The sequence below is a fragment of the Fundulus heteroclitus genome, chromosome 18 (assembly GCF_011125445.2).
Source record: "Fundulus heteroclitus isolate FHET01 chromosome 18, MU-UCD_Fhet_4.1, whole genome shotgun sequence".
Taxonomy (NCBI): Eukaryota; Metazoa; Chordata; class Actinopteri; order Cyprinodontiformes; family Fundulidae; genus Fundulus; species Fundulus heteroclitus.
The window spans coordinates 25,085,272-25,110,498 of record NC_046378.1 but is presented as its reverse complement, the minus strand read 5'-3'; the positions used below and the strand labels follow the sequence as shown (position 1 = coordinate 25,110,498).

General features: G+C 37.8%; 1 protein-coding gene across 3 annotated transcripts in view; it reads right to left on the bottom strand.

Annotated features, from left to right (window-relative positions):
* The window catches only part of LOC105932605 (neprilysin), a 51,309-nt gene that overhangs the window by 18,827 nt on the left and 7,255 nt on the right, over nt 1–25,227 (bottom strand). For 2 of the 3 annotated variants that reach the window (XM_012871836.3, XM_036149670.1), the window contains exons 2-4: nt 23,637–23,813; nt 22,522–22,557; nt 19,033–19,194 (exon numbers count right to left, since the gene is read on the bottom strand). In XM_012871836.3, the coding sequence (XP_012727290.2) occupies nt 19,033–19,194; nt 22,522–22,557; nt 23,637–23,813 (375 nt within the window). Of the gene's footprint in view, nt 1–19,032; nt 19,195–19,368; nt 19,514–22,521; nt 22,558–23,636; nt 23,814–25,227 lie in introns of those variants that run through there. The other variant, XM_036149672.1, reaches the window with a different exon arrangement.

Below are 25,227 nucleotides of genomic sequence, written 5' to 3'. Positions count from 1 at the left end.
TAAATTATAAAGCCCCGCTTAGTAATAAATTCATCAACAAAATAATCCTACCTGCAGTACATTCAACTAAAATTTGTTAATTTACTGTTGTGCCCATTTTTCCAGATGAGACAATTCACATCAGACATAATTTACATCATATTTCAGAGAGAACCAAAAAAAAAATAAAAAATAAAAATAGTGATGTGAGGAACTAAAAGGCAATATGTCAGATGGACTATGATGTGATGTCCCACCGCTACTCTCTGTGTTGTTCTCTAGTCTCTTGTTTACATAGTCAGGTTGGACCAGACATGTGCATGTGAACAGCTGCCACAATCGGAGCAGTGCAGCTTCGGAGCAACATGGTGGCGAGCACCCCAGCAGATGAAAATGTAACAGCATTTTAAAGTTATGAGTTACTTCACTTGAAAACGTTCCTAAAGCCTGAAAAGGTTTGGCAAAAACATTTTTTGTTCAACTATGTTGCATGTTTTTCCCCATACAATCAGGGAATTGTTCACCTTTACACATATTTGGAGTGAAAGACTGCATAAACTGCTGCAGCTTCCCATTGTGCGAAATGATCTGCTCTGCAAGCTGCACTTAGAGTAGTCCATTCAAGACCTTAGGAGATTGAGGTGCACAGCACGCAGCTGAAACAATGGTCACATTTCAAGATATTCAGAGCTAAACTCCAGCTCTCTAAAGCAGGAGAGCACCGGTTTAACTGCTTTTACTACAATGAAATGTTACAAGCCAAATTATTAAATTATATCGAAACAGAGTACATATGCTTAGCACTTCAGAAAATTACCCCAATGGAAAATCCTGTCGTCTACAGTCAGCGCTTTACAGAAGTGTTTTAAACCTCAAAATCCCGTCTTAGCGAGGCACACTGAGGCTCACTTTGCAGAAACTTCAAGTCGCAACAAACTATTAGTCGCTTTTAAGATAACAAGAGACTGAACCACCTAAAACATTACTGAACTGGTAAATGGAAGTCAAATTAAATGTGTTATTTTAGTGCACTTTAAAAATAAGTTTTCAAGCATTTACACAGTGATTTTACTCACTCGAATGATGTATTGAACAAGGACTATTAGCAAATGGTTGATGTTAAAAAATAGGTTTGTAAGATGTGATGATGTTTAAAATTCAGTTTGGAGTTTACATGTGCACTGGATAGCTGTGGGTTAAAAAAATAATTATGTGGAAGCTTACTCTGGGCATGCCCACCAGAGGTTTAACTTCCTAAAGACTTGTATTTAACTCAGTTGTAAGCTAAATAAGTTCATAAGAGGTTACCAGCAATAAAGGCTAATTGGTGGCAGAGAAAACAAGCTACATTTGCTTATGGAGAGCATTGACCCCAAACTCGTTCTTGAAGTTTTATCTTTCTTTGAATTTTGATGTAATTATGGCCACATTATTGCTGCTGGCACACAGTGGGCTTTGACTCAGACTGTCTAGACAATTTTTCCCCCACAAATGGATGAAAATAAAATCATTTAGATAAATATTTAGAGTAGTGTAGCTAGAGACTTATTCCAGCGAAAGCTCTGTATTTTAATTATTCTGTCCAAAATTAAATCAAAACAAGAAAACCAAGAATGTTGCGGAGCAAGAAAGGAACCTAGCTTGGCACTAGAACTGTTGTCCGATCCCTGCCTCACCGAGCTCTTTGAGAAAACCTTTACTGTCCATAAATTGTAATTCTCACCAAGTCATTCGAGGAAGTTGATGCTTACAAACTTAGAAATCCTTCCTATATTTAGAGAAACAGATTGATATCATTTTCCATAATGGTGTTAAAGAACATTTTTTTATGCTGAAATTTTGTTCCTCATCCTTGAATCTTTAATAGAGAATTATTTGTTTGGGGGTAATTTTCTACTTTTAGGTTCTTTATTCTGTTGCCTTATACAGTGTGGGGACCTTTTATGAATTTTAATCATTAACCGTTTGAATTCATTATAAGACACTACATGAATTATACATAATGTAAATCTCTTTCAAGTCTTTCTGCCTTGTGATAAACTTCCACTACATGCAAAATGTATGTAAATGACTGAACTCTGATTGTAACGACTATTGTTCGAGACAGTTTAGAAGAAAAGAAAAGACTGTCAGATTTTAAAAATCAGTTATTAGGAATTTGCACATTCATATAACCATTTTTTATGTATGTTTTTATAAATGCCTGCATTTATGAAAACAAGTTTAAACTTATGCTTTAGTATCAAGGCAAATACACCAAATCTCTGAGATGCCTAAATCAACTGCAGACAGTAAAGATTTAAAATTCCATAAACCACCGGGATCAGGTTAACATCTTAGATGTTACATGTATCTTGTTTGTATTCACAGCTCTTTACTGAGAAATAGTAGTTAAGATCTAGTTTAAGATGCAGTATGGGCCCATGGGTGACCCCTTTCTTATACCACCCTCAACCGATCCAAATTAAGCAAATCATCTAAATTCTGGGGAAGGATAAAAACACTATAACGTTCTGCACATTAAAAAGTTTCCATATTTTCAGAATAACATGGGGGGCACCAGCTGTAAAACAACTGCATGTTCAAGTATATGCAGAACTAAGAGTGCATTGCAACGTTATGTAGCGCATAATTAGTGTCACACATCTGCACCACATAATCTACTTTGAGCAGTTTCTGCCAGTTATTGCAACCATAAAATGCAGAAAATGTGGGCAAAATTGATCCCTTTGCATTTACTCCCATCAGCTCCTATGCCCATAGACGTTACATACTACATAATATCTACGTCTATGCCAGAAGTTGAAAAGACCCAGCCAATATGGAAGCGATGCAGGATGTGCTCCAGCACGTAATTATTAAAAACAATCCTAACCCACAAAATATTTCAACTCACATATGACAGCAGAGTTTTGTATGAGAATTTCTGTATAATTTTTTTGACATACAAATATGAATTGTTAAAATCACACCTTTTTGACAGCTTTCTTACTCCATACAGCTGGGACATTGAGTTATTAAAGTACTCAAAGTGATTTAAAACATGTTTTCCTTGAAAAAAAACTTAATGTTTAGGATTTTTAAGCGGTATATTACTGTATAATCCATTTATCAATCTAATATTTTATTAACTGGGTGGGGGGGTGATCCAACTACTAACATGGGGGTGGGATCCAACTCCCACCCCCATGTTTAGCTAGCATCTTCACAAGGCTTTCTCTTCATTTTCAAGGGTTGATTAGCATATTTCACACAAAGGCAAGTTCATATCTGGAACAGAGAACACATCTCAACCCTGAACTATGTTTGGACAATGGTATTCATTTTTAGACTTTTTTTTTTTTTTTTTTTTTTTTTTAAACACACCCATGATCATGGCCCACACAGGCATCTGTAATGGGTACCGAAGTATGAACCAGACTGGTGAAGATCCATTAATCTCTGATAATGTCCTTGATTTATTAAAAAAGAAAAAAAGAATACATTGCTTACATAAGGTTTTGCCTTAAAATGTTCCAGCAGCTGTGCTTCCATTTGACTAAAATCTTTGTTAAAAGCTTGCAAAGCCATGACATCTGGGCTTTCTTAAATTGTAGAAAGGCATAGTCATCATGATAGAACAGAGAATATATTACATAAAAAGTCATTCTGGCACTTTTTTTGTAATCCTTAAATACTTAAAAACATTAAAAAAAGTTTAATTTATTGTCAGCAAGAAATATAATGGTTCCATCTCTTTTTATGCAGTGTACATACTTATGTGTTTAAATGTATTGAGGGCAAACTTGAACCTCACAGGTCTACACTGAACAAGGACTTTGAAATTAAAGTGAAACCTTTATTCAAAAAAAATAAAATAGCCTTTACAATGCTTTTTAGCATTGGGATGGCCTTAGTAAAGCATTTTTATTAAAATTATGCTTTAGTAAAATATTTGCATGAAACTAGAGGGTGAAGGATAGCAATTACGTTTTATTATTGACATAAAGTTCCTTTGGTATATAAAAAAAAGTACTTCAATAACATTAATAGCACTTGATATCTTAGAAATGATGCTCTTAATTTGTTATTCACCAATCTAAAAAAGACAAAGCATAAAGAGAAGTCTTCAAATTCAACTTGACAAGCTAGCAGATAATGAGCTACATAAAAAAAAAAAAAAAAAGACCAAGATGGATCTCTTTGCACTGTAAAGCTCAAGCGATTGTCATTATCTAGTGGAGCAAAAATGTAATTTTATTAGGGACAACTGCAGCTACTATTTGTGATTATAAAATTAATCATATAAAGCATTTTAAGCCAGGCAGATATTTTGTGGTATACTTAATTTGCATCTCAAAGTGAAATAAAAAAAAAATAAAACCTTTTAAGATGTTTACAAACTGAAAAGGGTTATCTTTTAAGTAGAACAACCCTTTGACTTTGACAAGCCTTCACCAATCTAAACATGACATCAGCACTGTTTGTCACTCAGTGTTATCTCAAATGTTGCATCAACCGATGCACACCATCACACACTCCTCATCTCAAAGCAGCACCAGGATCAATACAGGAAAGAGGTTGGATCTTAAATTACAGAGGGAGCTGAAAAGGAACTCTCCCTGGGGTCCAAAAGGACATCACTCACATCCCTTTGAGTTTGTATCAAAAAATAAAGACGGGGATGCCAAACCGCTTTTCTCTTTGCAAGTTTGGGACCAACAAAAACATGAAGAGATAAGTTCAATTCAATTTTATTTATATAGCGCCAATTCACAAAACATGTCATCTCAAGCCACTTTACAAAGTCAAGTTCAATCATATTATACAGATTGGTCAAAAATGTCCTATATAAAGAAACCAGTTGATTGCATCAAAGTCCCAACAAGCAGCATTTACTCCTGGAGAAGCGTAGAGCCACAGGGAGAGTCGTCTGCATTGTACATGGCTTTGCTGCAATCCCTCATACTGAGCAAGCATGAAGCGACAGTGGGAAGAAAAACTCCCCATTAATGGGAAGGAAAAACCTCCAGCAGAACCGGGCTTAGTATGAACGGTCATCTGCCTCGACCGACTGGGGGTTACAGAAGACAGAGCAGAGACACAACGAGAGAGACAAAAAAGCACAGAAGCACACATTGATCCAGTAATCTGTTCTACATTAGATGGTAATAGCGGGTGAGCCGTCTTCTCTGGATGATGTCACAGTTAACAGAACGTCAGACCAGGTGTACCTACTATGAAGAAAAAGAGAGAGAGCAAAAAGTTAAAGCAGAAATGACAACACGTAATGCATAATTGAAGAACAATAGAACTCTATAGAATGAGAAAATTAGATCCTGATGTCCTCCAGTAGCCTAAGCCTATAGCAGTAAAACTATAAAGGTAGCTCAGAGTAACATGAGCCACTCTAGGTTTAAGCTTTGTCAAAAAGGAAAGTTTTAAGATTAGTCTTAAAAGTAGACAGGGTGTCTGCCTCACGGACCAAAACTGGGAGTTGGTTCAACAGGAGAGTTAAAACACAGAAACAAACATTGCTTAACATTTTCTCTTCTTTCATTCAATGTCCATTAAAATCCCTACCCTAAAAACAAAATGATGCATAAATCCCTAAATGGCAAAGTCAAGTCGTCTTTCAGACTACCTGCAGCTTTAACAGCTTCTAAGTTTAACACCTGAACAGGTCGCCAGTCTGTCGCAGGGCAAAACAACAACAAGGATATTCAAAATGTATTAGGCTCCACCTCCACTGTCCTTCCTTTGTTCCTAAAGTAGGTAAGGGACCCATTTATGGAACAAGTGAGGAAGTAAATGTCAGATTTTAGAGAAAATAAGATGTTTTAGCCAAGTGGTCTTTTTTAGCTCATTGTATGCGTTTCATAGGTCAGATTGAACACCAAGCACTTTCTTTTGGCTTCAAGGCCATTTTATGTACGTAATAACAGCTTGAAGGACGACAGGAGTCAAGTGTCTCACCATGGCCCCTTTTGAATATGATGCAACACAAGCTTAGAAGACAGGGTAGATAAGAGGGCTTCAGTACTCTAATCCTGTTGTAGTTTGACCAAAGCATCTCATATATTGCTTTAAGAACTCTTGAAAAGGGGGCATTTCAATCTGCTTTCTTTCCTCCTTACGTGAATACATCTCACTCGAGACTGTATACGCTCTTGTTTTCCTAATCCTTTTGAATTCATTACCATGCATGCACTATTCATGCGCTCACTTTAATTATAATGAAGTCCTAACCTAGAGACCCTTCACAGGGTGCCTCCCGCAAAAGGGCAGAGATCATGTGTGTGTGATTGGATTACAGACAGCAAAACACTCATGTTTAACCACAGCAAAGGCTTAACCTTAAACACACACACACACACACACACACACACACACACGTATATGTATTTGCATTTGAGATTATGCCACCAAGTTTTTTTTTTGTTATTTTGTCCAGAATGACAGATTTCAAATTAAATCCAACTTGCCATTTTATTGCATATTGGTTCTCATTTCTGTAAACGATTTCACCTAAAAAAAAAAAATAAATAAAATGTTTGGTTTAAGCCAGGTTTTGACTTGGTCATTAAGTGATTATCAGGGCAAAGGCCAGGAGAGTGTCCAAAAAAAGTCGAGCTAAAATTTTTATTGGTATAAGATGGAAATAGTAGTCAGCTTTAAACTTCTGTGGCGAAAGAAAAAAAAAAAAAAAAACTTTCTTAAAAAAAAAAAAAACAATTCTCAACAGGAATCTAGATCAAGCGTAACATTTAAAGCTTGGCTTCAATTGTGTACTTTGAATGTATATCATTTTGTTTTTCAGCTTTAATTTTATGATGATTTTGTAGTTCAACGTTGTAACAAGATAGTTTTGTGTCATTGTTGTTTGCAATCCATTGGATTGTTTTGGTTGAGACATTTTTGATGGTGTAAGCACTATTCAGTCTAGCAATTGTAATCACCGAAGCTTACATCATCATGGAAGGCTTGGTATAAAAAAAAAAAAAGATTAAGTAATAAAAGTGGTAAAACAATCTTAGGCAAAATGTTTTTCAATTATCTATCAAAGATTAAAAAGTGATCATATTTTTTTTTTTTTTAAAGGCAATGAACAACGGAATAAATGGTCATGCACATGAAAGATTTTATATGTATAACCATTGGTAAAATGTAAAAGGTTTGTTCAGAGTTTATACACAAATACCTAATCACTGGCTTCAAAATGTATTCTTACACAGTTCCTTTTCCTCTACAGTATATACACACACAGACTCATGGATTTTGTTAATTGGTCTGTAGCAAGTTGCACCTCAATTTTAGTGGTTTTTTTTTTCTCGTTTCCAGCAACAGCTTCTGGTGCAATATTGTTCGTTGACCCAGTGTTTAAGTATAGTCCACACATTTTACCCAATTATATAGTCTATAATGGGGTTGTCAAAGTAACCAATATTCAGATAGTCGGTACTAAAATTAATTATTCAGAGAATCTAATTTGCGTCAGAATTAACATAAACTGAGAAACGGGGTTAAGAGGTACTTTCCCTATGAAGCAGAGGGACAGGAGAAAAAAAAACAAAAAACAATGCAAGATTCTTCAAGCAAATGCTTTGACAGTGGTGTTTGAGAACAACTTAAAGGGTCAATAAGGCTCTTCTATCTACAACAGTGAAGAAACCTCCAGGACAACATAAGTTAACTGTTTAAATATTAGTTTCCAAAATCATGCAACTCTCCGTTCTAATAATGCAATGCACAGGAAAATGTTAATTGGCGGTATGCTCGGACAGCTACTAAATAGTGAAGCAATTGGAGCATCTGGCCCCTCCGTTTTCACTAAATGGTATGAGCCTTTGTACTTGCATGTGATTGGCTTACATGGAACCCGAGCTGAGCAATCAGCAAAACTTTGCTGTAGGCAGAGCTGAGGCTGTGAGGACTAAAGTAGCAAAAAAGGGGGAGCCGGCTCGAGTGTGTACCTTCTGATTTACTGCTAGTTTAAAACAGAACAACCTCAAATAATCAAGGCAGATAATTTGCCTCAAGGTATTTTAGTAATCCCATTACTAAAACTATGAATTGTTTCAGCCTTAGTTCAGTTATGATGCAAGATCTGTATTATTTAACATTAAACTTTTAACATTATTGCTGATGACATGCTGGATGCCCATTTTCTTCATGCATGGGGACTACCAAAGAAAAAAAAATCATGATGGTTAGCTTGGGTACCTTCACCTTTAAATGGCTTTTAACATACTGTCCCTTTTAAAATAAACTTTGATAAAAAAGGTAAAACCATAAATCTCTGAATAAAACATTTTACAAAAGTCACCAATAGGACTCCACAATACTCAGTCCTTTTGAGTTATAAATCTTTAAAATCACACACACACACACACACACACACACACACACACACACACACACACACACACACAGGTTATTGGCATCTCTAAATGGAAAATGCAAGGCAGAGCCTTCAGTAATCAGTTGCCTCTTTGAAAGCTGTTTTCAGAATGGGTTTCGGAGGCAGACACACTGCTTTACAGATTAAAGACTACCTTCTCAAAACCCTTCAATATGGATGGATGAGCTGTTCCTACTTTACTGCTATATTCAGTGAAACATTTTTCATTTAAAAGATTCTACCCAGTAATATGCATCAATCGTTGGGATACTTGGCATCACAATTGTAAGCATTGCAGCACGAAGGAGTGTGGTTTAAATCCTGACTAGGAACCTACTTGCATGGACTAAGTTTGTTCTTGCTATGCATGTTTTTACAGTTCAGAAATATGCATGTCAGGTTAATTGAATTGTCCGAGAGAGAAGATTTTTTGCTCATTTTAATGGTATACTGAGGACCTTTTTTGGTCCTCGTTTGTTTTCTGGGCTAGGGGTTAGGACTAAAGTGTCAATTACATTTAGCATATACTGCTAAAGGTTAGGTTTGGGGTTAGGGTCAGCCCATAGAAAGGGTTGAAAATAAATGGAAGTCAATGGATGTTAAGGCACCACCCTCACTTTGTATTTTAAACAAGCGTGTGTGTGTGTGTGTCCGCACCGTTTGCCTTTGTTTTGCTCTGTGATGGACTTAATCTCGTCAGGGTGTACCTTTCCTTTGCTGGAGACAGGCACCAGCCCTCTTAGATTTAAAGGATTAAGCAGCTATAGAAAGTGAATGGATCCTTTCAGTCTGTTTGAAGTACCTAAATCTAGGAAAGGTGGAGATCTGCGTAAAAGGTAGACATCGAAAATATATATTTATATATTTAGACAGACTAATTTTAGGCCGAATGATCAAAATTAGATGCTACATCAGTTTTCTGTGATATATGATTAGGCTTACCTCTTGCTACATTACAAATCATGTGGAAAAACAGTTTTGGATGCCTATTTAGAATTGCCGCTACTGCAGTCATACGCCATAAAATCCTGATTATAATGTGTACCAGAATATTCTTGCATGCTTAATGTTAAACAGTGTCTCATACATTGCTGCAGAACCTCTTATCTCTGTGAAATGCGTAATTTTAGTCTGTCTCATATTATGCAAATGTATTACAATCCTGAACAACAAATGAGCCTTTTCAGGCAGTTCAGGATGAGTGTCGAGAATAAATCTCTTGGATGCAAGCTTTAAAACATGGTAGACTTTTTAAATGCACGACACATTCCAGGAATGCAAGGAAAATCCAAAGAGCACAAATGAAGCGTTTAGAATTCCGGTCAATAAATTAAAACTAAGCAATACGTTAGAATCTCATTCACATTATAATGACAACACAAGCTTAGTTTCAGTAGCATAATTTCCACCTTTGACATACATTTTTGCAGCTGCAACAGCTAAAATACAGTATCTCATTAACACATCAATCACTTAGTAATTGCCACTTATGTATGAGCAGGTAAAATATAACCTTTATTCAAGAATGACAAACTTTTTAGTGAGCTGCTTCTGTTTTTGGAGTCACCCCATTATGAAGTAACACTTTGCCAGTCACATTATGTTGATAATCATCAATTTCTCCTTATTAATTCTTCCTGTGAATAACTGCCCAGAGCAGTTGTGACTGTGGAACAGCAGACAGGGATAATTTACCACCTTACAGGAGATCGGAGCACCGTGCAAAGTATATTAACCCTGTGATTTTCCCCCCAAAATTTTGCCATGTTACAAGCTTAAGCATTGATTTGTCTTGGAATTTTAAGAGAGAGATTAATAAAAAGAAAAAGCAGAAGGAAAGGGTTATCAAATTATTTTAGAAGTAAACCTCCTATTGTACTCTGATACCAACATAAAATCCATTGCAACTGTCTGCCTTAGAAAAAACATATTGTAAATAGATTCCACCTGTGTCTAATTTATTTAGACACGTTAATTTATTTAGACAACACTGGCAAACAATTTGAATCAAAGGCCGAGAAACAAAGCAGACAGGTCAGTGATGACGTTGCAGAAAAGTTTTAAAGGTATACTATGCAACCGGGGTTGATTTTCCAGCGAGGCTCCCCCCAGAGGGCGAAAGTAAAAGTGCACCGTCATAAAAATGCTCAGCTGTTCTGGTTTCTCCGTCAAGCCAGGCGCGGTTGTTTTGAGCTTAGCAGACAGGCAAACGCAACGAAAAGTCGAAAAAAAACCAGCAGTACAAACAATGACTAACACAATGAAAGTATGAACATCAGGGTTTCCCGCAGCGCTATCTTGGCGAGGCGGCTGCCTCGCCAACATTAAAAAAAAAATAATAAAAAAAAATAAAATTAAAAAAATTAAATTAAATAAAAAAAAAAACTTGATATGCTTGCATATTTATTTGATGTTAACACGCGGTTCTTTGTTGTTGCTTTCGCGCGTGCATATAGTGAATAGCAGGGCAAAAACACATGGAGTTCTCGCCGTAAAGCAAGACCGACTCTCGCGGTCTTGCACGAGACCTTCTGAGCCTGTGTGGCTGGGGCCGAGGGCTCTTGCAATGGGGTACCGCGCAGCAGACTATTTTAGGAAACACACGTCACGATGACGTCACATCACGTGGTACGCAGTGGGGCAAACTCCGGAAAGCCGCCGTTGTTTTGCTGTAAAAGAGACGTGCGTTAGCCTAGGTTTTACTCGGTAAACGACTGCTTTTTCCAAATCTAAGACCATGGTTTTTAAACATTGTTGCTATGGAACGTGCAACAGCGACTCGAGTTACGCCGATCGGCCGCATATGAAGGATGTTTTCTTCAAGACTGCCAAGGAGAAATGTGTGCGCTGGGACCGGGGGCGGTCGGCCTACACAACAGTTCAACCCGGAAAAAGTTACCAAATTCAAGTACATATGTAGCAAGCATTTTGTCGGAGGAAAGGGCACAACCGAAGAACATCCTGACCCAATTCCAGCGACATCAAGTCAAGGTAAGAGTATTTTGGTGGCCGACATGTTAATAAAGTAGCGCCTGCTACCATGATAGCATATAGGCTATCATGGTAGCAGGCGCTAACATGATAGCCTGCTACCAGGCTTACTCAAAAACATTTCAAATGAGACAAACATTAAACATATACCCATTCCTGGACGGTGATTGCAAAAAAAAAACAAAAAAAAAAAAAAAAAAAAAAAAAAAAAACAAAAAAAAAACGGCCGACGCTGCCATGATCGCCGCGCAGAAAAAAAACAAAGCTTACCGTTCATCAACTCGGCCAGTTTTCCAGTCTTTTTAAGCCCTCGAACCTCAAGCCATCGTTTGAGCTGAAGGTTGGTGCAACCAGTAATCCGTGCGCCTGGGACATCGTCTTGGGAAAGTTTAACGGCTGTAAAGTCGGTCATATCGCTGTTTCTGTTGCGTGTGTAATAGCTGGGTTATCCGTGCTTTCTCTCCTGTATGCCATACGAGCTTGCTGTGTGGCGGGCGAGGGCTCTTGCAATTGCAAGTACGGTATTTCCCCCACAGACCACCAGGGCGGCCGAGAAAACCTTTGTTCGACCTGAAATGACTCATTTAATCATCCAAAACGGTATGGAACACATTAACTGAAAAATGTTGCATAGTATGCCTTTAAAACAGGGTCAGGTTATACAACAGTATCCAAAGCTTTGAACATGTCAGAGAATTGTGCCATACATCATGCAACATAATTGGAATGGAACAACAATTTTTTTTTTTGTAACACCATTACATACAGGGGGTCACCACAGAGTACTGTATCTCAGCAGCAAGACCGGCCAGCACAAAGCAAAGGACTCCCCCTAACCAACATGCCTTGGACTGTTGAAACTCAGATGGTCCAAAAGGTAGGGGGCGTATATAGTCTTCACCTTTATGACTTACTTCAATGGCCCTGTTGTTGTGAAACTGATGAACTCTTCTTTCTTCGAGGTATGTGCCTTTTTTTTTATTATTATTATTATTTAAAAAGCCGTCATCTGCCCACTGTCAAAAAGCCACACTTGGATCTTTCTCTCCCTGAAAGCAACAGGCCAAACTCCAAGCTACCATTTTTAATCCAAGATCATTGAAAAGGCCATAGCAGAACAACTAAACTGCTACTTGGATGAAAAGGGCTTTATGGATACTTTTCAATCTGTTTTTTTTTTTTTTACATTTCATTCTACAGAGTCAGCATGATTAAAAATTACCAGTGACATGCTGATGGCAGCAGACTCTGGTCACTACTCTGTGCTGGTTTTATTGGACTTTACAGCAGCTTTTGACACCGTGGATCATACTGTTCTGGTTCACAGAGACTTGTTTGGCATTTTTGGCACTGTGTTAAACTGGTTCACTTCATACTTAGACATGTCTTTTACTATTTTTATGAAATATGTTTACTCAGTGCACCACTGTCTTGTGAAGTACCTCGAGGTTCAATTTTGGGTCCAGTTCTCTTTGTTGCATTTGTATAATTTTGGGGAACATCCTAAAAAGCCATACAATATTTCTTACCATCTATATGCTGATATCCAGCTGCATTGCTCTTTTTGGACCATCTGAGATGCACAAGCTGTCTGGACTCAGAAGGTTTGTCAGTAATCAAAATGTGGCTGCATAACAACTATCTCCAGTTAAATGAAAACAAAACTGGAACCCTTATCATTTCCCGTGATGATAAAATTCCTATAATCAGGCAGCAACTCGCTTCTTTAACTCCAACTGTGAAAAGTAGTCTCCAAAAACCTGGGTGTCATTTTTGACAGTTCCTTATCCTTTGACAATCATTGTAAGTCACCAGTTAGTAACTGCCTTTATCATTTAAGGAATATTTCAAAAATCTCTTCACTGAACAGAATCCACAGTGTTTTAAGAAACATTTGAAACATTGTTTATTTAGACAAGCATTTGCTTAAGCACTTTGTGTTTTTGAATGGCTTTTGCTCCTATGAAGCACTTTGCGATATCAAGGTCTATGAAAGGTGCTTTAGAAATAACATTTTACTTTACACCTGGTGAGCTAGCCTAAGAGTTGATGAGGAAGGGATGCTCAGCATAGCCCCTGCTGCCCACGGCCAGTGTGAAATGTCTCAGGAGCCAACTAGGTGGGAGCCCATAATTCTGAGAGGTGGTCCCAGCACCCACACAGACACAGAACATATATGTCAAGACTTTTGGCTCCATTTGCAATAAGATATGCTTCTGCAAGCCAACAGGGGCCAAATACAAGTGACAACATTTTCTAAATCTTCATTGTAAAAGTATAATTAGTGTAGTCAAAAAGTATAATCAAAACCACACATTTTCCCTGTCACTAAAACATTATGTACAATTTTGCATCGGCCTATCACATAAAATTGCAACACTGAATTTTGAGAGTGGAACAAGATAAAGTTCAAAGAGTAATATAGAACTTGCAAGGCATTGTACAAGTAATTGGTGCATACTGGTTGGAAAATGTTCTGATTCACAACTGTAGGCCAGGAACATCTGCGTTAACCATAGTCGTATCACTCCACGTAGCAATATTGTCCGAATGTTGTGCTTATTATATTTAGATGAAAATATATTTCTCAATTTAAAGTTGACATTTGTTGTATCAGATTTGATATCAGAACGACCACAAATGGGCTTTAAATCTTCAGAAGTTTACAAACTGTATAATATAAGCACTGTCATGCAATTAAACTTAGCCTTGAGTCTGAGGGAAATAAATTCCTGAAGTGTTGCACAAAGCAGCAACTTGGCAGTTCGTTTGGAGCACTCACTGATACACTGGGTAAAGCCAGGAGATGACTACCACATGCTGCTTCACGTGCCTTGACCTATCCTCAAAGCCATACACCCTGATCCCCCTGGTTACAAAACTCATCTTCACTTCACATCTAAGCTGCCCTTCTTTTCTTGGCCTACATTTCAACACCCATCATCTCCATCTGTCATTCACCTCTGCTCTTTTACTTCAGCTCTACATCATTTTCTTTTTAACAAAAGCCTTTTATCCTCCCATGCCCGATACGCTTCCCACCTACCTCTTCCAAGAAACAAACTAATTAGTAATTAAAATGCTCATGGTCAATTGGGCAAATTATTGCACAGTATGCCACACCTGAGAGGGAGGTGGGAAATTAAACTTAAAAAAAAAAAAAAAGCTTGCGAGCAAGAATGCTGAAAGAATCAGAGAGAGAAAAAACCTCTCATTATTAATCATTTATGGCCTTTTACAGCAGCAAAGAACAATCCAAGGCATTTACAAGAAACTGCAAACCACACTACTCTTTACTTAAATATACAAGCATGCAGACTTGTTTTACTGCCATCATGTAGCCCAAGCCCAAAGGTGTCCAGGTGTTTTCAGACTTATGCAGCTGTTAAGAGGAAAAGCATCCATCAATCAGCAGGTGGTGATGTTCAAACAAGCAGCCGTAACGAGCCCTGGGATCATAGGTTGCATGTTTGATGTCAACTTTTAAATTAGAGGTCATAAATGACTGGTCACCCAGTCATTTAGAACAATGCTAACCATAATGGCTGACAGCATAAAGCCTTTAGGGAACATTATGCCTTCTTGCCATTTATTCATTACATGCACTTTGCTTTATTTGTCTCTAAAATAGAGTTTTACATGGAGGCACACAGAGTAAGCCTGCACATGTGTTTACTGTACAGCCTGAGACATTCCATCTCTGGCTGGTGAGCTCCACAGCCCAGAGGAATGAGCACAACACTGACGGTTGGTGGGGATCAAGCTGTTGAATGATTAGGAACAGTCCTCTGGCAGTGCCGTTCCTTTTGGCAGTAAACAGCATTTAGAGCAATTAAGCTAAAAATTAGATGGCATCAACCTTTGCACTTTGCCCACAGTTCCGCTTTTGTTGCTTGTTTTTCAATTTTTTTGTTCCTTCTCCTTACACACCTCTGTTAAAAACCTCACTTTCAAAAGACCCAGAAAGAAAAAGGAGTATGAAATTATTAGGTTTTAAACAGATGCACCATGTATATGCCCATGGTATCAGATTGCTAAAAAACTTTATTTCCCCCCACATTCTAAAAAAGTTCAATAAATACTAAACAGTGGCTCACGTGGAGGCATGTACTGTAATTGAGAAGTGGAAGGAAAATTAGGGTTTTCAAGTTGTTTATTATGAAGCAAATTCTGTAAAGTGGGTGGGGGAGGGTGATCTTGTATTCAGCCCCCCCCCCCCCTTTTATCTTGATACAAATACATAAAGTGCAGTCCAACCGATTGCCATGACAAGTTCATTTCAGTATAAATACTTAGTGTTCTAAGTCTCAGAGGTTAGGAGAACATTACGGAACATGGATACCAAGGAACACAGACAGTTCAATAAAAAGTTGTGGAAAAGTCTAAAGCAGGGTTTGGCAATAAAATAATATCCAAGCTTAGAACATCTCAAAGAGTAGCGTTGAATCATTTACCTGAACACGAAGAGCACAGTGCAACTGCAAACACAAAAAAATTAAGATGCCCACAAAAGCCAAAAGGCCAGATAAAGAGGGCTTTAATCAGAAAAGGTGCCAAAAGGTAACTCTGGAGGAGCCACAAGATCCACAGCACAGGTGGGAAAGCCTGCTGACAAGACAATTGTTAGCTGTGCACTCTAAAAATCCAGGGATTTTTTTTTTTTTTTTTTTACAGAAGTGGAAAGAAGATAGCCATTGTTGAAAGATGGTCACAAGTCCCATTCATATTTTATCACAAGCCAGAGACTACATAGGGAACACTGAATTAGTGGAATCGAATAGGAGCAAAATGTAAGTTTTTGCTATTCATAAACAAAAACTTGTGTGGCAGAAAGAAAAAAAAATGCACATCACTGAACACCATCCCAGACAAGTGACCAAAGGAAATTGGGTGGAGGAAACATCATGCTTTGAGGTAGTTTTTCCATTAACAGAGGATGAGAAGCTATTTGTTGTTGATGGGGAGAGATTAAGCTCATTCTTGGTAGAAAACCATTCAAAAAGGCTGTACATATTCCCCTTCCAGCCAATGACACTAAACATGTAGCCGGAGCTCAATGGAACAGCTTTAATTAGGGTATATCCATGTGTTAGAATGGTCTAGTTGGAGTCAAAACCCAAATGTAAATGAGAACCCATCGCATTGATATTCACAGATGCTCTCCATCTAACCTAATGAAGCTTGAACTGTTCTGCAAAGAAAAAGTTGTAAAAGAATAGAAGCCTCTATATGTGCAAAACTGAAACATACCAGCAAGGCCTTGCAGCTACAATTGCACTGAAAGTTGTTCTAAAACGTATTGACTCAGGCGGAGATTATTACAAATGCAGGAGATATTTTGACAACCAGATATCCTTTTGCTTCCACTGCACTGTTGGTCTGTCAAATAAAACGCATTGTAACATGGCAAAATGGAGAAAGTTCAGGAGGGTATCAAACCTTTTGCAGAAACATTTCTGAATCCTAACCAAAACACTTGTTTTAATAAATGTATCGTCAAGGAGTCTGAGGTAGAATTCCAGGTGCAATGTCAGAAATGTTATGTTAGAATTTATTGGTAAAATTTATTTACCAATAGATTCCCAAAAGTCTAAATCCTAGCCACCCATTTCGACCATCATTCAAGTTACAGATCTAAGAAATAATCAGAATGTTAAAAGCCAGAATGAGCAGTTTTTAAAACCCCCTAATTTTCCACCATCATTGAAAGAAAAAAAAAAAAAAAAAAAAAAAAAAAAAAGGAAAGGCTGGCTCAAATCATTTTATTTCATTAAATAATTCCTAACTTCCTAAATGCGTTTTCTTACCCCTGAAGCTTCACTTAGTCCCTTTAACATGAAAAAAGTACTGCCACTTAATTTGTAAATTCATGGCAGATGAAGAGTTTCTGTTGTTCATGGAGGGCTTGTCCTCCATAAAGTTTTAGTGCCTTCAGCTGAGCACTCGAGCGGCCTTCTCACAGACAACCCTGGGTGAAATATGGACCTCACACAAACACATACACCCATAAATCCACAAGGCACACAAACACATTCACAAAGTAATGTGACCCTCTCTGTATATCACAAGGACCAACAAGCCCCTAATGCCTGCTAAAAGAAGGGAGGAGAAAAAAAAAAAAAAAAAAAAAAAAAAAACTTGAGCCTAATGCACAAAAACTAAATTAGATTTTCCTTGCACCGTGTTAATATAAAAAATGCCTAAACTGCATATTAGGCACAAACACACTGATATTACCAATTCTGCTTTCTGCTGACAAAGTCCCACATAGAAGTGAAGCCAGACTCTTGTGGCATCTGTGATATCTACAGAGCTGCAGTCCCTGAAGGGCAGTCCTCTTAAAAAAAAAAAAAAAAAAAAAAAAATCATACATCCAAGCAACTCAAAAGGAGCTGTTCTCCTTTGCAAAGCAGTTGGATTAAAAAAAAAAAAAAAAAAAAAAAAAAAAAAAAAAAAAAAAAAAAAAAAAAAAAAAAACACACACACTTATGTTTTCTGGCCTACAGGTGCATCTCAAACTGGAAACTGTCATACAGATGCATACACATAGAATGATAAAGCTATTCCAAGTGTTTCTCCTGGTAACTTTCATAACGACGGCTTACTGAAGCTCAAACCTCAGTTTCTCAGAAATGTCGATTACTTGAGACCAATTTTCATCCAGAAATATCAGCCTGCTGAAGAGTATGTTCATGTACTGGAAAGTATTTGCACACATGACTCAGTTGGGTTGTGTGGCATGGAGTTAATCAGCCTGTGCCTCCAGGAGGAGTTAAGGGAGCGCAGCTTGCTTTAATAGTGGCATTAAGCAGGTCTGCATTGTTGGATCTGCGGTCTCTCATTCTTGACAATACCGCATAGACTCTGGCTCCCAAAAACTTCCCTGACTGTGGAAACTTCACACCAGACCTTAAGCATCTTGGATTCTGTGCCCCTCCACCCTTCTGTGACTTCAGCTGCAGCCCATACCTCATGAATATCTCCCAAACTCTTAACCAGACTTTGCTTTGCAATCTTCTCAAAGCAGGGGTATCAGCCTCTAATTCTGGTAGGTTGTTATCCTGCAATTCTTAGCCATATCTCAGATTCAAAATACCTGAATCAAAAGGGATTATTAGCAGGGTTCTAAAGAACTTAATTGTATCCTGAGGACCAGAATGAAATGAACCAGGGACACATCTAAATATATCAGGACACCGGCCTTCAAGGACTGGAGTTTGATACTTCTTAAGGTTGCAGTTATATTTCTTACTTGTGCACCTTCCCCCCACCCCAACCCCTTTTTCCTTCCACACAACTTTTCATTTATATGCTTAGATACAGGACTATGAACAGCCTACTTTAGCAATGACCTATTGTGACTTACCTTTGTGGAAGATATCAATGACTTTTTGCTGGACAATTGTCAAAAACAGCAGTCTCTCATGATTGTGCGGGCCATAACATTAAATGTTACATCATGTATTCCGGTTTTACATCAAATTCACCAAAAAAAAAAAAACTAATTTATATATAGCCTCCTTAATGAAGCTGAGTCTAACTTGTTGAACTGAATTACTAAAAAGCTTCAAAATCATTGAGATTGTAACTCCTAATCAAGAACAAAGAAGCATCCATGAAAACCTTTTGAAATACCGTCAACTAACTGTAATTATTTTCGCAGATTCATGCAGGTTTCAGACCTTTGAGGATGACCTCCAGGTCGTCTCGTAAGATGTCGAATGTGCTGTATCTAGAGCTGGTCTCTGGGATAATGTTCTTTTTCAGCCATCCTCCACAAGCATATTGATAGAAGTTGTCACAAGGGTCCACGGTAGCATCCATGTTGTCAATGAGGCGGGACGCTGAAGGGAAATTGAGATAAGGCAAGCTTTTAGTGTAGGGGGAAAAAAAATACCCATAAACAAGTATGAAACAAGCTTGCAAAAGTACAAGGTGAAAGAAGCCCTATCAAATTACACAGATTAAATACACTTTAGTGCTACCAGAAAGACTGTGTGGACGGCAATAAAACTTACAATCAGGGTGCACTGGAAGGCAGGAAACTAAATTAGCAAAACTGGAGAGCAACAAGAGAGCAGCAGCAAGATAGGACATAACGAAGGCCTGGCAGAGGAGAAGGAAGTCAGACTTCCTTCTGAGACTGACAAATGTAGCCACAGCTGATTTAAAACAGCTGTGTGCCAAGACATGAACTCACTGAGGTGTACAAGGTGTACAAAACAGGCATTTCAAAATAAAACAGGACATCTCCTCAATAAAGAATCTAATAGTGAAAAGCCAAAATAAAAGTCCCTGTCTAAAAGAAACGAGCACCACATCACAGGTCATAACAAGTTGGACTTTTAATGAGGTCTTTTTTCAAAAACTACCACGGGGAGATTAAAGATGCCTCCCATGTCACTAATTAATACTCTGACATTTTGGGAAATGTGCTTAATCATCTTACACCAAAGTGTTCAAAGAGAAGATTAACTGTGAACCTGTTGAAGGATGAAGGCACCAGCTGATTAGCTTAATGCTAGAAACAGGAAAGCAGCTCCAAATCTCTGTGATTAGAGTAATCTTATCCTACAAATCTAAAGAGCCAAACAGCTCCCTTCCGATGGTCCTAACACAAAAGTTAATGTGTTCATTCATCATTAACAATGAGATATTATATGGAAGTTTGTGAATAAACACGATTCACTAAAATTGCTCCATTTAATTTGACTCATTTAATTAAACATAAAATATTTATCATTCAGCCATTTGAGTCAGACTACTCATTTTTATCTTAATTTAATCTTGTTTTGCAAGGTTGTTGCTAGGTAAGACCTCTTAGTAAGGTGGAGTCGTGATCGTGGGTCTTATAAGTGGAAAATAAACTGTTCAAATGTTAAATGATCACAGGAGAGACATGGGGAAATATGTTACACAGAGCACCTGCTATAAAAGCTTTGGAAGTTTGTCAAAAATACTTTCTGCCATTCTGGTAGAAAGAAATAACTGACAGTACCACAAAAAAAAATTTGAAGTAGATTTTCTTTCCAATGTCCTTTCACTTAGATATCATTTCCAAGACAAGTAAAATCCTAACATTAGCAGAGATTTGCAAAGATAAAACAGCGGAGCAGCAGTAATTGGGTTTTGTTCAGGCACCAGTAGTGAAAATATGTTCCTCTTTTTTCAAGCTGCAATTAAATTACAGACGGGTGTTCGCTTGGAGATCCCTTGTGACAAGGCTGTCTATCAAATCTGACTGAATTGGGACACGGACTCTGCAGAAATGGTTCAGAAAATAAATTGGCATCTGTTGCTGAAAACTGGTACCAAAGATGTTCATTTTTTTTTACTTGTTATTGCAGTTTTCATTTCTCTACCAGTAAATTGTTATCCCATGTACAAATATGTGTCTAAGGAGGAGACAAAGCGATAATGTATTCTGTCATTAGATAAGATTGAGGGAAAGATAGGAGGCATTTGATTATAGGTTTATCAAATTAAACACTGGGATAATGGCCCGTATCAGTTACATTTCCACTGGTTGGAATGTGAGAATTAGTGAAAAAAACTATTTGGCAAAGCTATCCTTCTGCTCATTTATATTACATAAGCTCTAAGCTCACTCCATTCACTAGCCATTCAATGTGTATAGCTATATATTGTGTATTTATGTACATCGATGACTTCAACCAGGCCACTCCAAAAGTAATTTTTTTAACCATTCAGAGGTGGATTTGCTGATGTGGCTCTGACCATATTTCTGCTGCATGATCCTGTTACGTTTGAGCCCAACGTCACAAACATATAAAAATTATCCTTAAGAATTTTTCCTTTAGGATTGCAGGCATCATGGTTCAGTCCATTCTGCCAAGTTATCCTAAAGTCCTAAAACAAAAACAGTCCCAGACCACCACCATACCACCACCATGTTTGACTGCTGGCATGGTATTTTTTTTAAATTTTGTGATGGTTTTAATACAGATTTAACAGGAGTGGACAGTTCTACTTTTGGCATGTCTGTCCACAAGAACATTTCCCCAACAGCCTATTCTTTGTTTTCTTTTTGGTTAACATTTTTTGCCTTTGAACTTCCTCAGCTCTGTCTCTTTCCTATTGTTGAATAATAAACACTGATCTTAATAGAGGTAACTAAGCCAGCAGTATTTTAAATGTTGGGCCTGGTTCTTTTATTTTACCTCTGGGATGAGTCATTATTGGTGTGGAGCACCATTCTTTGTGGTTTATCACTATTCCATGTTCTCTCCATTTGTGAATAATGGCTCTTAATGTGGTTCGCTTAAGAGTCCCAAAGCTTTAGCTATGGCTCCGTAACCCTCTCCAAACAGAGAGACATCAATGACTGTGTTTCTCATTAGTTCTTTCTTGTAGATCGGGGCATGATATGTTGCTGTTTGATATATTTTAGCCTACCTTTTGAGTCATAATGGCTCCCTTTGGGGTTTTCTTATTCTACACATAAGTTTAAAGTAATCTTTTATCTTTACTGAGCTGATCCTTCAAACTGCAACTAATATTAACATTTTGGAGTAGCCCAGGCAGAATGCTGACTTGAATTCGATGGAGAATCTGTGGAAGAAGCTGAAGTTAAGGGAGATGACAAGGAGACCCTCCAGTCTCAAAGACTTGGAGCTCATCACCAAAGATAAATCATCAAAATAACAGTAGAGAGAAGAAAAAACCTGGTCAGCAATTATAAGAAGGGTTTGATTGCTGTTGATTGCTTATTGAGAAGGGTATGACATTTTTGACATGCCATTTTTTATTAAAATTAAAACAGATAATTTGCTGTTGTTTTTTCTAAACCAAAACTCATTGTACGTTGTTTTATTATCTTTTTAAATATGTCTTACCTGCCAGAAAGAAAACTCATGGTTGATTGAACACAATTTTAATTTAAAATCTGACAGGAGTATGAATATATCTGGCCTTAACTATATGTAACAGAACATGCATGATGATAGTGGGTGATCATGCCTGTTTCATCATGGTTTTGTGTGAAAAGGGAGTATGTTCAGGTTTCGTAGAGGCATTTTGGGTAAACATGTCCAAAACGCTACTGCAGCAGTCTCAGTTCTCATATAGCTGTCTCCCTCTGGGAAAAGTCAAAGCCTTCAGGATGAAACAATAGAGAAAAAAAACAAAACAAACAATCTCAAGCTGCTTACCTGACTGCGTGCAGTCGGCTGTGGTGCAGATTTCATCTGGAAGAGAACATACATTTTTTTTACAAATCACAAACACTCAGTCGGGTTTTCTGCACTCATTAGTCATCTGTCTGAATCTGTCCCTTATTCAGTTCCCTATTTTTCTTTGCTTCTATTTTTTTCAATTCATTTGTTGCACGTATTTAACCAAAACTACTCCCTAGCATTTATTTTGCTCTGTCTTAGTCAAAGTTAATCTGGGATGCGCCGATACATCAGCAGATTGCTATCTGACCTTTAATACACCACTCCATGGGTTACATCTGAGTGCGCACAATATGAACATGGCTGGGAGCACATATCGCTTCAAACATAGACAAGCTATTCAGGGTTTGTTTTCCTGACAGGGCAGCTCACATATTTATTAAGCACAAGACTGCAAAAATTAATAATAGCTCAACACGCCCACAGAAGCCAGACAAACTCCATCAAACTTAATTGGATGACCTTTTCTGTCAGGATTCTGCAATCATGACCCGCTGAACTTTGTCAATAATTAATCTATAGATCACCTGCTTGTGATTACTGGTGCTCAAATGCTAGTTGATTGCTTACTTTAAAGTAAAACATATAAAAAGCAAGGCCTCAAACTTTGACATTGAACCAAAACAGAGAATAGGTTTGAACCTTGCTCTTAATTCCCCATTTGTATTTATACATCATCCTTTTTTTAAAAATGCCAAATGAATAACATTTTCCAGAAAAAAACCCATGCCTGAACCGGCTCTTGGAATTAAGCCTACATTTGGAAATTTGAGACAGTGTTTTTGAGACATGCAAACCTTTTAAAAGGGGACCTTTGAACACACTCATATTTTTTTTTATTCTGTACTACAGACTGTATTGTAGCACTGTGCTTAAAAGCACACGACTCAAGCGCAAGTGACTCCTATCTGAGCAAAGTGCAGTTCTTCTGCATGCTCTTTAGTGCTTACCATTAACCATGCAGTGAAACCTAATGAAAGACCATGAAAAATCCCTTTGGCTGCATGAATTTTTGTGGAGTTCATTAAAGATAAGAAAAGCACATAAAAATCTATCAATTTTCAGTGCTCATCCTCAATCAAAACACTCACCAGTCTTCTGGGTAGCAAAGAGGATGATGAGGGCAACAATGACAATGAACAGCAAAGAGACAATAGTAATGAGGCCAATTTCCAGAGAGGTCCAGCGGGGCTTCTTTGCCGATTTCGGGGTGTTGGTCTCTGTCATTCTCAGATCTCCTCTTTCGCCAGCCAGCAGTATTGACTCACCTAATGGGAGAATAAATGATTAGTAAATGAATTAACAAAACTGTCCCAGTAGTAGACTCCTGTTACTCTTACTGAATAAGATCCTGCTAGCATACATTTTCTCTAGAACCAATTGGCATCAGTTTCTAACATCCAGGCTAGACTAAACACTGCAAAAGAAGCTCAATAGAAGGTCCTCAATGCCTGCAATAGACAACATGAGACCGTAACTAAATGGCGAGGTCACTATCACTGTGGTAACCCAAAATATGGATGGGAAGCTTGTTGCAGAACAAAGAAATGCGCCCTCTTACCCAGTGTGCACAAACCAGGACTTCAGGGTAGCTTTCTACTTTCAAACTGGGTTATATGTGGTGTGACCTGACTTTTGTAATCTTTTCAGCAACTTAAAATGCCATTGCAACATCAGCAGTCTCACAACAGACAAAACGGATTTTATAACTTGCCTGTTCGTTGGCTCAAAATGAGACAATACTGACACATGTTGAGAAATTTCCTCAAAGTTGTGTCACTGACTGAACAGGAAAATAAAGGGAATATTTTAGACCCATTTTTTTATATTACTGTGATATAACTATGACTGTGACACAAGTGACCATAGGGAACTGTCCTTAAAAATGTCACTGGAGTTTGTAAGTAAGAATATAAATCTACAGTGCTTTAAACTTTTAAGACCTGAGAATTTTAGCCTAAACAAGTTTTTCAACACTTAAAAATTATCAGTTTATCTTCAAACATATTTTCTCTCTCCTGACAGATTTGTAAATGAGGCTTATAACTCATCAAGTATTTATATTTGAAGATAAACTATTTTTAAGCCCTTATTAAGGTGTCTAAAAGCCTATGTTTAAACCAAAATCCTCAAGTCTTATGAGGTTAAAGGTATATGCTGCACATTGTTTACCTGACTCCGCCAGATAGATTTGCTCCGCATATCCATCTGGAAACCTTCCGTTGAAGTAATTTTGGGAAGGGGCGAAAATACTGGTTAGCTGATTGGCCTATGTTGGTGATAGACGGGCCAAATAAACCAATCAGATTCGTCGTCGCTCGTAACAGAGCGACGACGAAAACACAACCACAAGCCAAGCTACTCTTGCTGCTGCAGGTAAAGGCTCGTTAGCTCATCAGAGAAATACTCTGTAATTCCGATAAAACTTGCTCGATAGCCACGCTAACGCTAGTTTCATCGGCTGAAGCCGCCATGTTCTTTAGACTGAACTGTCGATCTTCTCGTTGCGTCACACCTCAACCTGCCTCAAAGCCAACGCTGATTGGACGTTCGTTTGGTGAACGGCTCCAAATTTTCTTTAACGGAGAGTAGCCTGACTGATCTGCGAGTGAAACCTTGAAAGCTCGCGAGATCAGGATGGTCTCACGAGGCTAGCACATTGTCAGCATAATCCTGTAATTT